The 15,751-nt window shown below is 35.9% G+C and overlaps 1 protein-coding gene across 1 annotated transcript in view; it reads right to left on the reverse strand.

Annotated features, from left to right (window-relative positions):
- Positions 1 to 4,998: 4,998 nt before the first annotated feature.
- The window catches only part of PLXNA4 (plexin A4), a 580,559-nt gene continuing 569,806 nt past the window's right edge, over positions 4,999 to 15,751 (reverse strand). The window contains exons 30-31 of the mRNA XM_018566064.1: positions 11,714 to 11,864; positions 4,999 to 6,369 (exon numbers count right to left, since the gene is read on the reverse strand). Of these exons, the coding sequence (XP_018421566.1) occupies positions 6,274 to 6,369; positions 11,714 to 11,864 (247 nt within the window). The 3' untranslated portion in view covers positions 4,999 to 6,273. The remainder of the gene's footprint in view (positions 6,370 to 11,713; positions 11,865 to 15,751) is intronic.

Below are 15,751 nucleotides of genomic sequence, written 5' to 3' on the forward strand. Positions count from 1 at the left end.
CAATGCAAATAGGAAGGGTTTGGGTGTGCAGAAGGTTGGAGAACAGCTTTGGTCATGTTAGAATGAGCAACAAAAGTCACTATTTCTTATAACACACCTAATGGACTGGACAGAATAGCAATGCAGCAGGTCTGGCTGAGGAACAGCTGAGAACAGGAAGGGCTATATAATAAAATATGGTCATGTATAAATGTGCAGGTATGGTACTCCCAATACATCTGGAAGTATCATGGTGGCTCAAATGCAGTTATGTGCTAGTTTAAAGTGAACATGTGAGGATACAAATAATGTAGCTACCATTCCCAACTCAGTTTCCAGGACTGCCATTCTGATCCTGGATTCACAACATAGTAGGTCCCTGACCTGAAATGACTAAGCAGAATGAGACTTTGCTGGCTATTTTATTTTTTAAGTTACTGGATAGTCAGGCCAGGGTCAGTTTACCAGCCCTAGAGCTGTCAGCAATGCCATCTTCCATATGTCTACCTTCACAGCTTTAAGGTAAGTTTAAAGTGAACCTGCAACCAGGCAATTGACATTCAAATGTTAACATATTCTTAGCGAGCACTTAATAAACTTTAAAATAAGCCCTTACTGACCTCTGTAGCTGCAAGTTTGAGTGAGTGAAGGCATTCAAGTTGGTTTTCAGCACTCTGCTCTCTCCCTTTTCCTGTGCACCTGCTCTATGTTTACATTAGAGATAAGAAAGATGGTAAGTTGCCAACTCACTCCCGGGAGGGGAGAGCTGAGCTACAGAGAGAAAGTTAAAGTGAAACTGGAAAGCTACTGTTTTAAAATGTAGGAATTAATTACTCCATAGTGTTTGCAGGCCAGTGAGGACTTGTTTAAACGTTTTTTGTTTTTTTACTTCTTGTTAACAATATGTAATATTTTAAAAGTCTATAGTTTGGCCACAGTTACTCCCATTTCTTACTAACACTTACTAACCTCCTCTCCTCACTGAGAGCAGTGATGTTGTTTAAACCCCTAGTAAGTACCAAAAAATCACCACCTAACTGATCCATAAATGGAAACTGTATTTTGCCCATTTGTATAGCTTTGTACTACTATTTGCATTGCTCATTGTATTACTTTGCTTAAAAAAAAAAAAGTTGTCATGTCACTACAACAAATAGGTTTCAACCTGTTTTTTTTCACAAAGCTATATAGATTAGAGACTGTAGTCGCTGAACTCATGACCATGTCTGTTTTTCATAGCAAATCAGCATTTTGTAACTGGTTAATGTATAAATTTAGAAAGGGTTTTAAGAATAACTGATCTTTTTGCATATACATTATGAATAATGCTACTACTAATTATTATTTTGTAATCGAATCAATAATAAGAAGCAACCACATTTTTTTAAATAAACTTTATTCTATATTACAAATAGTTTGTTTTTGTTGTTCTGGACTGCAAAATAGGAATGCATTATATTTACATACACAGGTATACAATTAATTATAACAAAGTTACAGAAGCTTGCCTTTACCAAGTTACAACTCTTTTTTCCAATTTAAATAGTATATCTAGGATAATAAAAACCTCCATTCTAATATTCATTGTTTTATCTCTTTGAGGCTCTTGGTAACATTGGACTCTAAAGATATGGTTATATAGGTGGAAGCTTTATCAAAAACCATCCTGGTCCATGGGTTTTTATGTGCAGGCTTCATGCCATGTAAAGTGTACCAGGATTACCTATAGTAATCCTGGTAAGAAATAGCTTTGGACTTGCATAGACATATTGCAAGTGCTAACATATGCACAATATTTATATCGAATATGCAATACTTTTTGATCAAAACAAGGGCATCTAATATGGTACATTTCATACAATAAAATCTGCCAGGAAGACAAACATTCACATTAGACATATTAATAAAAATCTGTATTGACTTTGTGAATACTATCAGGCTTGGGAAAACAAGAAACCTCTCAAGCTGGAAGACGCTTAAAAGCTTTCAGCATTAGACCATCTTGTTACAGAATTGGAAAGCATTTTAAAGCATAGCATTACAGCCCTTCACAGATTACTATGGAGAAGATACTTGTATATATTTATACACAGTTAGAAGGTATACAAACGGAAGTTGAAAAGAATAACTAGAGAAACATACAAGAGCTTTGAAGAGGAAAAGAAACATACTCTTAACATGGAGGTCCTAAACATAGCATTGAATCATTTGCAACCAGCATGTTCTCATCAGAAGTTCCAGTTTTGCAAAAATGTAATGGCTGGCTAGCTTCATAATTAGTATTTTTTCATGACCTCAAGTTCCCACTGGTTATATAATTTTATTACGAAGAGACTTTCCTCTTAAGCATTTGAAAAAATTTCTGCAGATTAATGTTACTGATGTCATTTTGGGTATACGGTTGTGTACTTCACTATTATTGTTTATTTTACTAGGGTTGATACCCTATTTGAATATGTTGTGAAACTGCAAAAAAATCTACTCTATTGTGCCCAATAAGTTGATCTTTTAATCGCATGTTCCCTATTCAAGCTGTGACATCAGCAGCAATACTGGTAGGATCAAAATGATTACCCTATGCAAGACACATTAAAATGTAATACACAGAATGATCATCTGGCAACAGCCACCATAAGACTTGTACAGAAAATGTACATTTTACACGGGCACCAAGTAATCAGGTGATTTTATCTGTCAACTGTGTTCCATAATACAGAGAAAGTGAGTTGCCATTGGGTTATATAACAGAAAAAAATTGGATATTCTATCTCATCCCACCTGCATATTTCAGAGATATAAAAAGCCAGTATTTAATTCACTTGCAAGCAGAAATGCAAAAAATAAATGCCAGCTCTTTGTGAAGCTGGCTTTTTAGGATCAACTCCATCCAAACTTTTTATTTGCAAGGTGTTCTTACCAATATTTATGTCCCAGTAGTAAAGATTTTACACCCAGGCTTCTGTCCCTGTGGCACAGGGGGAAGGGATTTCCCATCACATGAAGTGATGGGAAATCGTCCCAACAGGGACACAGCAATAAAACCGGACAAACATTCTAACTTGCTCTACTGTAAATCGAAAAGAAAAAAAATATTTGAGTTGGGCATAAAGTAAGATGATGCAATTGTAATTTAAGTTTATTTCATAAAAAAACGAATGGGGTTTATGTAAAGGTGAAAGTAATTGCAGTCTATACTATACAACATTTTTTGGACATATGGTGATGTTGCAAAAGTTTTTGAACTCAAATATGATTATATGTGTATTTTTAATATAAATTCTCAAAAATAAAAAGTAAATCCTAGTTATTTTAAAATCATAATTTTGTAATATGCAAAGATACATTCTAGTCATTGACATCCCCCAAAGACAGTACACGATATGCAAACATAGTATGAAGAGGATACTTTAAAGAGAAGATAAAGCTTTACCTGATATATAGACCTGTGATTACATTATAATACTATTTGTAATTGATATAATTAAATCCATGAATCTGTTTTATTTACAATAGGCTTCAATGGTCCCCAAACAAGGGAAAATAATGCAATATCTACATTTGCCAGGACAGCAAATGTGTGTTTAGAAGCTTGGAAAAGGACCTCAACCATTGTACATATATGTGAGCCATAAAATTTTAGTGATATGAATTTCGAGCCATTTGGATCTGGGGATACATTTTAATCTGCAGAAAGTTTAATTAGTTCCAATTCAGTGATATCTCTATTTCTGAAACCCATACCATTCTGCGGTCTTTGATAAAGTTTCCACCTTAACATAGAATATAGTCACATAACAAACCACTCAGATCAATGCTTTCAGGCAGACAAAAATAAAAAAAAGAACTTAAATCAGGAAGAAGGAATAACATGGGAACCACGTCCACATCTTCAGCGAGGCTTTAGTTTCTCTCAGCTTTAACTGTATTAACATGCGCTATTTTCATATAAAATTAACTGAAATCTAAGGTATACCTCTGGAGCTCCAGGGCAAAGACCCTACACATTCACAGCACAAATCTGGCAGATCCCAAGGCAAGAAAGAGTTTTGAGGAACAAAGCAAATTAAAAAAAGTAGAGGGTTTGAGACGGGTAGCTTTGAAGCTCACAATGGTCAACACGAAAAATTACATTTTTCTATATGTACTTATCTTTTTTCTTTTTATTTCTTTAAATTGTCTGAGGCTGTTTTTTCTTAAAAATGGAAAAAATATTTACTATACAAAGAAGAATAAGGTAAGGTTGATTGAATTGGATAGCATAGTGGTCTACTCATATTCTTTCTGTACAGCTGTGCAAATGTTTGACTCATCATCTTCCTATATATTATGTGGAACATCTGGACTGGAGCAGACACAAATGCATACGTGTTTGTCCTCGCCATCATTGTTCTCAAGAGGGCGAGCAGAAAGCCTTTGAGTTGTGGCAATAACACACCACCGTGACCTTTGGTTTTTTGTCTACAATTCTTTGAGTATGTTGCTTCTTCTTCGCCTTACAAAGAGTAGTTGCCAACCAATGCGTTAGATTTCATTTAAATGGCATTTATAGTTCAAAGGCCATCAGCCAATTCCAAGAAAATGCTATGAAAAGTTCAAATAAGGTGCATACAGGATTAAGTGCTCTCAACAAAAATAAACATGACTCAGCTGTGATTTTCTGTAGGCTTCCAGCTCATGGCAAACCAAATCCATACTAAGGTATTCTGTTTTTGATTGACATAAATGTACAAAATCTTTATTTTTTACTTATCATTACAGAATAAGAAGACTTGTTATGGTTCATCATTGTCCCACGATGAAATGACTTACATTTTACCATCTAAAATATTGAAATGTCAACCCTGCAAGTTTACAAAAGGAAGGTAGAATAACCTTGGAAAGATACTGGAATTACCTGGAATTTCAATGTTATAGTTTTAAAATGAGTAACTTGTTGTCACTCTTGTTGGATTACTCAAGCAATGTCAAAGACACTATATCCTGTTATCCCAAATAAAAATTGTGCTGATATTCTATTGCTTTATTTTTATTTATTTTTTTGCATGAATATCAAAATTTGTGCTAATCCAAATGGCAGTCAAAATGTTTATACTCCAAGCCTTCAGAACGTGTGTAATCCTTCCAAGGCTGAATAAATAAAATTAATGGTGGTCGTCCCTGTTATATGAATTACAGATTTTCTCCCTGGTATATGATGGACTTTTTGATGTTTTTGATGCATTGTGCTAGATAGTACAATCAATGTTTGATGTACAAAATTATTTCTTAAAACAAACTTCAACAATCTCATATTTACATAATTATAAATTAATAAATTGTGGTTTGCACTAACACATTTACTCTTGGTTCACTGTCTGCCACTGAAGAAACAAATCACTGGCATTTAAGAAGGCAGGATATTTAATTGGCAGAACCATCCTAGGAAATGGTCAGGCCAAATTCAAAGTATACAATATAAAATGGAAAACTGAGTCTAAAGTGGTGCTTGTTTAAGGACAAACTAAAGCTTTTGTGATGCGATCACTGCTCTGTGTGCTGTAACATGAATACTGGATCCTAAAATTAAAAACTTCTGTATAATATCTGAAACCATAGCTATGTACATGGAAAACTATATAAGTAATATAGTACTGTTTCTATGTTTTATCAAAATATGTAAGATCCTTGGGGACATGGAGACAAAGCTAAACTATAGCATTAGAGAGCAAGAGCTAATTGTCATTTCCAAGAGAGAAAAAAATATGGATCTAAAAAAAGAAAGAAAACTTCTTTCTTCTTATGGCCTCTTGGAGATTAAAGAAGGATTTTCGCATATTTAATTTTCATGTTCCATCTTGGAAGGCTTCCATGAAGACATCTTTCAAGTCATTTTGTTGGGATCTCAATCATGCCAACTTCTGCTGAAGAAGGTTTTTTTTTTATTTTATATTATCTGTCAAAATCCTTAATACTAGGTTCATGTTCCATCCATAGCAATTCATGGCAAGGAGAGGAGCTACAAGCAGCACAGCACTTAGGACCTTAAAGTTTCCCATACTGATACGGATAATGTGACCATTTGTCTGCAAGCAGAGGTCTTAGCTAGAATGTTTTTGATTCCCAAAGTTGTCCACATTATATGTCCTTCCTTAATCCAAGGGACAATATAATGTATCCATGAGGTTCATAGAAGGAAGAAGCAGAAGCAGAAGACCCTGCATCCAGCCAATCGGAACTTGCACTTGGTAAAGATGACAATCTTGACTGAGGCACGGCTTGGTTTATCCCTTCCAGGGTAACCTGGAAGGACAGTTTTCAGCTGTCTATACTCATCAGTGTAATGACTTGTTCTAATTTGTAGGCAAGTTTTTGTTTTCCAGCTTGGTCATCTTGATCTAAAGCTGTTAAAATCTGAAAAAAAAGAAAAGAAAAAAGCTATTTTATAGATGTATAGTCAGTCTATCAATAATGAGATATCACATTCAAGTTTATCTGACATCAACAAGAACTATAATAGATGATAATATTAAAGTGGTAAATCAGTAAAAATTAAATAAAAAATCTACTCTGGTGCTGGCTATTCTTTCCTATTTCTGTTAAAGCATTAGAGAAAAGCAAAGAAGTAAGTTAGAAACAGTGAGATCAAGCATTGAGATTAAAATTGACGTAATTAGTAAAATGATGTACGCTCAAGAATCACCTTAAGCATTTGGAACTCGCTGGTTACACTAAAATAAATAATGCTGGATGTTAGGTTTAGTATAAAATAAGGATGCACCGATACTAGTTTTGCGAGTACAAGTACTGGTACTTGCCCAAGTACTTACAAGTACAAGTACTGATACATTTTTGTTTATTGTCATGTGACAGTTTTTCTAAAACAATATCGACTAATGATTTCAGGACAGTGGTGGAGCGCTAGAGCCAGGTACCAGCTGCAGCCGCTGCAACCCTGGTAATTCTGATGAAAATGCCAAGTATTGGCAATGGTATCTGAAAAGTATCGGTGCATCCCTAGTATAAAAGATGCCTTCTTAATGGAGTTTAGACGTGTGTATATAAGGGATTCTGGTATACTGATTCAAGTCATGCTGTCTGATAATCATAATAAATGTGCCCATTTTAAAGAAGGAGTCCCACCTTACATTATTTTTCATAGCTCAGTCACCTAACTCCCAAAGCGTATGTTGCTTTTTATCCCATGTTTCTGTGTGCAGTAGAAGCTGAGATCCAGATGGTGACAGCATGCCTCAGCTCCCCATTTCCAACCACACTCTGCAGGCCTCTGGATTGACAGTTCTTATCTCACTATCTCTGCACCTTTGTGACACAAAACAAGGTTCCCCTTTCAAGTTTAGTCCCTGTGCTGAATTCTGTGAGAGTGTGCTCCCTCCTGCATTTCTGTGACTTTGCTGGTGTTAGGAAAGGGCAGGGATCATGAGATAAGAGCTGTCAATCAAGAGGCCCATCTCCTTAGCAAAGTGTTGTTGGGAATGGGGGCAGTCACAGCTTCTTCTGCACAGGGACAGGGCATCGTTGGCACACTTTCCGTGTGTCCTCTGTGCTCGGTCATTTAACTAGAGACAACTGATGACAAGAACATGAGCAGGGAACTTAATTTAAATCTTCCTTGTGTTGGTCTGTGACTTTCGAATGCAGCTCTACAACAGATCATGTATTGCTTGCCTAATTACTTGGCTCATTCTACTTTGTTTTAACGTGTTTATGTGGGGGCAGTAGAAGAAATGCGTTGGCATCCCCCTGGAACAGGGGTCTGGACATAGTTGTTACTGTTGCAGTCCCTAAACCTCTGCTACTGAACATGCCCAGATGCTACAATCTACATTAATTTCGAATTAGCAGAATACAAGTAAAGGTTGACATTTTCAAGTGAACCTGTGCTTTGCTCATGCAGTGGAAAGTAATAAGTTAATTTTAATGTCAGATCCAACAGCTGATTTTACCTTCTTTTTGTTTCACTCCTTTGCTGCCCGATTGGTCAATGGGAGGAAAGTGAGAAAAGGGGAGCATGTTACTCCCCTTCCTCCCACACAACAAGGCTAGTGTTGGGTGATTGGCCACTCAGAGATCCAGCCCTATAACATGGGGACAGAGAGAGAGTCCCCAGCATGTGTAAGCTCCTAAGTTATCTGTAACAAAACTAGCTTATTTATTGCATATAGAACCAAATTGTTAAATGTGTGTTTTTTTTTTTTAATAATAAGCATCTAACAACACCTTATATTGTTTTTCTATAACCACAGTAAAATAATGCTCTAAAAGCAATATCACTAGCTGCAGCTAACAGACTTTTTCTCCAAAACCAATTAGGACTTTGGAAGATATCAAGTATTGAAAAGCGCAGTTTGTAATGACTAATTATTTTGTGGCAAATGTCTGGCAAGAACAGACAGTAACACTTTCAAAGGGAGCACAAGTGGTTCACAAAGAGAAAGAGAAGAATCACAGTGACCTAGTAGTAATGAGATTAATTCATCAACACCCAGATAGAAGCTTTCAAACAAGTCGTTTGGCAATTCTACATTCTGGGTGAAAGGGAATAAAACGCAGTAAGCAATCAAGAGCCCTTTTCAGGGAATGTTTATGAACATCATTTTTATAAAACACTAAACAAATATAACAGAATAATAACCACAACTTTCAAGGAGAGGCTTCTGTTCATGTTTACAGACTGTTAAAATGTGCAATAAAAAGATAAATTGTTATGTTTTTCGGAGGTCTTCAATGTGCCTTAATTATAGTATTTAAGCTTTACAAAATATTAATTATGATTGCAAAGAAATTTCAAACAAGCCGTTTTTATAGATTTCTCCGAATTTTTTTTTCTGTATTTATGTATGCATCTTTTTAAATTACTGAGCTTCTGCTATTAAGATTGTCACTCAGATTATGTGGACACCACAATGGCAACAGTGAATTTAAAAAAGCATAGCTATTTACAGTATCATATTCAATTAGTTTTTTTTTGTGAAGATCAGACAGTGTAATGGATACTGTTAGTATAATTAAGTCTGCAAATATTAAAATGCGTAAATGTTTTGAAATTCATTCATACATCTGACCACAAATTAGACTGTATGCCTTAATAAGCAGAGCAACTTCAAGAGGAACTTCATTACGCACTTAATATATCTAAGTGGTATCATTCAAAAAAAAATTTCTGTAATAAAGATTTTTAGGGTTTCTCTAGCAGTCATACAAATGAAAATGAATTGTTGTGTGCAATTACTGCTGCCGTACATGTCAATGGGATGGTTTCATAATGAAATTAAATCTTGATGGGCTCAGACTGCAACTTATTCTGAGGGCCTCTTTATACCTATGAGTTTTACTGCATTACTGTGTGATGCATTTATGTGTATTCTCCTTTTTTTTGATGCATCAATGTGCTTTATGAGGCCTATTGGTGAAAATGGCAGTGCATGAAAATGCATGATCGTTGCTAATGCATGTAAAAACTAATGAAAGCTTATGCACAGAAAGATATGAATCCAGCCTGGGTGTTTGTTCAGGTAATATGTATATTAGGAACCCTCTTACGTTAAGAAACTGACAGGTATACAGGAACTATAAGTGGGACCATTTTAATTGATCCCATCAAGCTTCCTCTTATTGAACAAACATATGGGGATTGGTTTACTAAAGTGCAGTACACTTTGCAAGGGAATTTTCACTTTGAAAGGGGATTTTGCATTTGTATAGTGAATTTGGTGAGAATTCACTTTGCAAAAAATACCCAATCATGCGCATGGAAAATAAAAAAAATTAAAAAACAGTACTTTTGTTTGCACGTGATTGGATGATGTATGTCAGCAGAGCTTCACCTCATTTACTAAAGTAAGGCAAAATTAGCAAAGTAAACAACCTTTTTGCCTTTAGTAAATCCCCGTATGTTTATACATTGCCATGATATGTTGCCACTAGATGTTTATAATTACAATTCCTTTTTAGCATTTTGCATGTAACCATGCGCTGCTTATTTAAAAGTATTGTTTTATGTTAACAGCCATTTCAGGCTAGGGAGAGGCTGAGGGGAAGGTGATTGTAATATATTACAATAGGATTTCTTAACAGAAAGCTCTTCTGTAAAGGAAAATGCTGGCACGTGTTTTAGGTTTATAGGTCCTCACTTACGAAAGTTCCACTAACAGTGAAAAACAGAATTACGCATATTATATACAAAAAACACTGTGCAGTTTGTCCCTTTATACTCAGCTATTAAGCCAGCACACTGATATCAGCAGCCAATTAATTTCCTTCCGCCAATAATTAAGTAAGTTTTTAATTAGAATGAAGCATTTCCTGCTATATTTGAGAAGGGCTGAGCAATGAGATGTGTTGTGTGCAATGAGATGTGTCCTGCCATAAAGCAGAGAAAGCTATTAACACTAAGGGATTAAAACTCTCAAGTTAAGTTTGACTTTGCTAGCTGTATACAAAATCATCATACCATGCGAATTACTTAGTATCCAGAGATTCATTATAATAAAACATACAATGTGTAATATACTCTGCCTGTGTCTTTTTATCAGTATGTATCCAAGAATATTTCTGAACAGGGTCCATATGTTTTCTTAATTTCTTTGTTGATATGCCGATGGCTTCCCAGATGTTCTATGTCATTCTCAAATGCTATACTCATCACAAAGCTGGCATCACTTCATAAGCTTGTCTCATTTCTTAACTTCCAGATAAAATGTTAACCAATAACAGATGCACTGCACACTGATCTTCTGCTTAACATTCCCAGTTCGCAAGAGTGAGTTGCAAGAGGATGTCATATAAGGTGCAAAATGATTTCTTAAATGGTTATTAGTTATGCTCGCTAAATAGTCACTCATCCCAAATGAAACAATTTTATGCTATTTGACTGGCAAAAGTCTAACACAATTCAATACCCATGGTACTTGTAAATCAGTAATATAAAGATTATAACTATAAAAATAAAATTACACAATAGAAGCTGGCATAGTAAAGTCCATTGACCAACATATACGCAGAGTTGTATATTAAATGTACAGTTTTATTAATAATAAACATTTACAAGTTAAATGGAATTCGATTTTTTAGTGGTAACAATATTGCATTTAAGCAGGGTTTCCTATTACATGGAAATCCCATTTTTTGCCTAAAAAGTATAGTGACATAAAATGATCAGGCAACTAGAATTTTCCAAAGGAAGACAGAAATGGCTGTCCTCCTTTTTCTCTGATAGGCTTACTTTAAACATAAAATGTAATGATGTTGGGTCAGTGCCAGATTTTTTTTGTTTACAGTTTAAAAATTTTTATTTGCTGTTTTAATAGGTTTTTTATTATGCATGTAAAATCTATATTACAAATAAACATTCAATACAGGGTATATTCACAACATTGATGTCACGGAGCATTATGGGTTTTCCAGAGAGCACAGTAGGAGATTTTTATTTTGTGGCTGTCCATGGTTAACTGGAACTCCGTACAGCCATGTTTGAACAGATCAGAAGGGGAGAAAGGGAAGGGGGTTGATTAACTCCTCCTTGATGCATTCTATTTTGTGTATAAACTGTTATAGGATTCCTTCTCTTGCACAATAAGCTTTTTTTTCAATAAATCAGTGAAGATTTGTCTGGTAAACGTATGTAAAGGAGACTAGAGCTGCACCCACTGGCTGCCTTATATTAGTTGACTATGAGCAAACCCTGTTACAGAAATAGGCAATTTTATTAAATAAGGGTATCACCATGTAATCTCACCTCTTCACTATACTTTCCCACGTATGAGTAGATCTCTGAGAGCGCGCTCATCGTGTTAAATTCATTCATGTGCATCCGAGACTGTTCCGCCAAATAAGCATTCATGTCTTGGTCACTTATAGCTGGCATTTTGGCAATGTCTGAATAGTATCTGAAAGCAGAATAACAAAGCTTATACGTTAAGGCCAGAACAAGCACATACAACCTGTAAAAATAATTAACCAACAATGTTCTTATTGTTTTAGCTGTTTTGCGATACTGATTTGTCTGTGTAACATCACAATCACAATGGAGCACCACAGAAACTATTCTTCACCGCTGGTTTATTCTCATTATAATCACATTTCATTTAAACTGATGATGTGATTAAAACTGAGTTTATCAGCCTGTTCATGCATATACAGTTTTGTTTTGTTTTGTTTTGCTAATTCAAATGTACATACTTAGTGAGAGAGGAAGAGTAAGATGGAACAAGATCAAAATCAGATGTTCAACTTCTCTAGAATATTTATAAAATTATACTAACAAGGCTGATTCTCCTTCCTTATATTCATTCTGAGGAATTGATCTAGTTATATATTAGTCACATAATAAATACAACGTAGGAATACTTTACCCCTTTTAACTCTACAGGTATGTAACGATCATATGGTAGATAGCATATACAGTATATTTTATACTCTCCTTTACTTATGTTAGAAACTAATAGGACTTTGAGTTCTGTACTGTCAGTACATAATGAATACAAGATGTTGGCTTCATTATGACTGTTCAAATATAAGCAGAGAAAAAGTTCCTTGCAGCTAGAGTATGTAAGACATGAGAACCTAACATACCATAGTGTCTTTCCTTTACTGGTTTCCTTGAACTGGGTATTCAAGAAGATGGTGACACATTATAAACCATCCAGAAATTTTAAAATCTGTATGTAACACAGATCTAAATTCTTATCTAGCCCGTGCATAGCAAATACATGGCTAAAATGCCAATGTAAATGTATCTTCTTAAAGGCAGTATGGTGGCTAAGTGAGTATCTGCCTTGCATTGCAGTGTTGGAGCTCTGAATATATTTATCAACAGGAACATTAATACATGGCATTTTATGTTCTCCAAATGTGTGTATGGGTTTCCTCTGGTGGATCTGGGTGCATCCCACAGTTCAATGAGGTGCACCTGCCCAGATTGGTTCTGGGGAGTGTATGCATTACTGGGTCATAAGGACATTAAATTGTGATCTTTTCTGCAGTAGAAAGAGTACATGAAAACAGTTCAGTATCGTAATCCCTGCAGAATAGTTTGCGCATGGCAGGAATTAGTGTATCTACTATTCTCATCCCTTTCAGAGTGTAATATAAGTCTGAATTTTTTTATCTCCTTGCCCAAGTACTTTTTTTTAACTCACCCTCACCATTATGGATGCTAGGAACCAAAAGATCTTGTTATAGGATTCCTTCTCTTACACTTCTAGCGATGGTTTGAAGCCCCTTAACTAAGGGAATTAATCACATTGGCTGACTCTATAATAGTTAATGTAGTATGTAATAAAATATAAGTATAACTGTACTTTAAGTAAACATTATTAATTGAGATGTCTACTTGTAGCTTATACAAAAATGCCAATATGATGGCTTACCTTTTCTGAAGCAAAAATCTGTTTTCAGCAAAATTAACTGACTCTGTGTTTGCATCTACTTTTGGGGTAAACAAACTGTTCCTGGCCACCACAAGAGGGTGATGTTTGGAAATGGGAGACCTGTTCTTCATTGACCTGAATATACAAACCTTGCAGTATTCCTGGAAACAGAATTCCCTTCATAAAAAGTAAACACATAATACTGGTACTTTTGTCAGAGGCACCTAGGGCAAGTGCATATATATGCATGTCAAGCCTGTAGTTTCCCATGACTCTATAACTCATGCACATTGAGGGGAATTTATAAAAACTGGAGCAGACAAAATATAGTGGAGCTGCACATGGTGGCAACCAATTAGCTTCTGTCTTTCATTTTCAAAGCCTAACTGAACTAACTCAAGAGAGAAGCTAATTGGCTACTATGAGCAACTATTCCAGATTCTGTCTGCTCCAGCTTTGATAACCCCCCACTGTGTTTCAGACATCATTATTTCTGGTTTGGTATTAAAACAATGCCATACAAATCACCTGTTTAAAAGTGTCACTAATGGATGAAGCAAATCTGATTCAAACCTAAAGGTGCCCATACACTGCTCGATTCTCGTACGAGAATCGGGCGAAATATAATGAGCATACGACCATCGCAAGACAAAAGTCTTGTGATGGTCGTAAGGTGTATGGGCACCTTTAGACTATCCAAATTTCATTGTAGCACATTCCCTTTTCAGACTCATCAAAGAATGTTGTATTCTTCATGTCCTTCATCCCTGGTGTAATTCCAGTGTGAGCGGACGTTGCATGAAGAAGGCAATCAGTCATTGCCATTCGCATCTGTGCTTTGCTGTCAACTAGTTAATTAGACTCAATCATTTACATATTTAATTTCTTCATTCTGACATTCTGTGCACCATAGAAGTCTGCAACATGATACATGATTTTATAATTAGGAGTACATTCTGATATACTAAAATAGCTGACAGGTGTCCTGTAGACATCTACTAAGCATAGGGACTGTTTTAGGCATCTGCTGAGTTCAGGGAATATACCATAAGGAAAACAAATGGAGACTGATATCTTACATAATATAAAGACTGGTTTGACTATATATAGAGATGCCCTTTAATAATGGAAACTATACTTTTTGGTAAGTTAATCTTCAGCCTTAATTGACAAGAAGCTGGTAAAATCAGTGGGGTTTCTGTTTTACTACATTATATATTATTGTTAATTGTTTTCTTTATATATTGTGAATATCTTATTCTTTTTTTAGTTAGTCATTGTTTATGATCATTTCTTCCCTTGTGTCTTTGTGTAATATTCTTACAAAAAACTTTATAAAAGACTTTATAAAAAAAAAAAAGAATCAGTGGGGTTTAGAATCTCATGTCACAATAATGTCACTTGGTTCTACTGAAATTAGAGAATGTATACTGTGAAATATATAACTTGGAAAAAGAATGGCTGTTTGCACTTAAAATGGTGACTGATACACATTAAAGTATGTGTGGAGAAAATATATTTAGGGGGTTATTGACAAAGCTGCCATAGGCAGCCGAGTGAATAACCGACCCGAAGTGAAGTTCCCCGCTGTTCGGCTATTCACTTCAGGCTTGTACAGCTGATTTCAGCCATACACCGACTAAAATCAGCCGTACATCGTCTTGCTGCGGCTGGCTTCGGGTCGGCCAAACATGCCCAGCATGTTTGGCCGACCCAAAGTGCAGAAGGAGTTCAACTCAGCCGATCCAACATCTGGATCGGCTGAGCCGAACCTCCGGCAGGCTACTCGCTGCTGTTCGGCCTATTCTCATAGATGCAGAACAGCAGTAAGTGAATAGCCGAATGCCACTGAGCGGCATTCGGCTTGGCTATTCTGCTCGGTACCTCTAGGGCCGAGGGGTCCTGGGGCCGAAGCTAGCTGAAGGATCAGCTGAAGCTACGGCTAGATCCTTCGGCAGCTTTATGAACAACCCCCTTAGTCCATATCTGCAATACACAGTCATTTCACCATCTGCACAGATGTACTGGATTTTTTTTTTGTGCTTTTTTGCCTAGGCGTACACTTTAAGTTCAGGTTTAGAAGTGAATGTGTGTCAGGATTTCATATGAGTTAAACCAGAATCGTGCAAATTATTAACAAATGCCCTATTATGCCTTTCAATGTGTCTGGCCGCTGTATGTCTACAGACACTACAACGTTTATTATTATTTACTAATATTAATACCATAAAAAACTAAGACATGGCAAAAAAAAGCTGGATTTATGTATGAATGCTTGTAGCTGTTGCTGCTATGTACTAGGAGATTGAGCCAGATTGCCACAAGAGTTGGCCTTTGGAGTGTGCAAGCTGTGAGGCAACAGGGGCGCTAGATTTTGGGGTGGCAGGGAGTAGGGTTGCGGCACA

The sequence above is a fragment of the Nanorana parkeri genome, unplaced genomic scaffold (assembly GCF_000935625.1).
Source record: "Nanorana parkeri isolate BGI_ZX_2015 unplaced genomic scaffold, ASM93562v1 scaffold26, whole genome shotgun sequence".
In the NCBI taxonomy this organism is placed as follows: Eukaryota; Metazoa; Chordata; class Amphibia; order Anura; family Dicroglossidae; genus Nanorana; species Nanorana parkeri.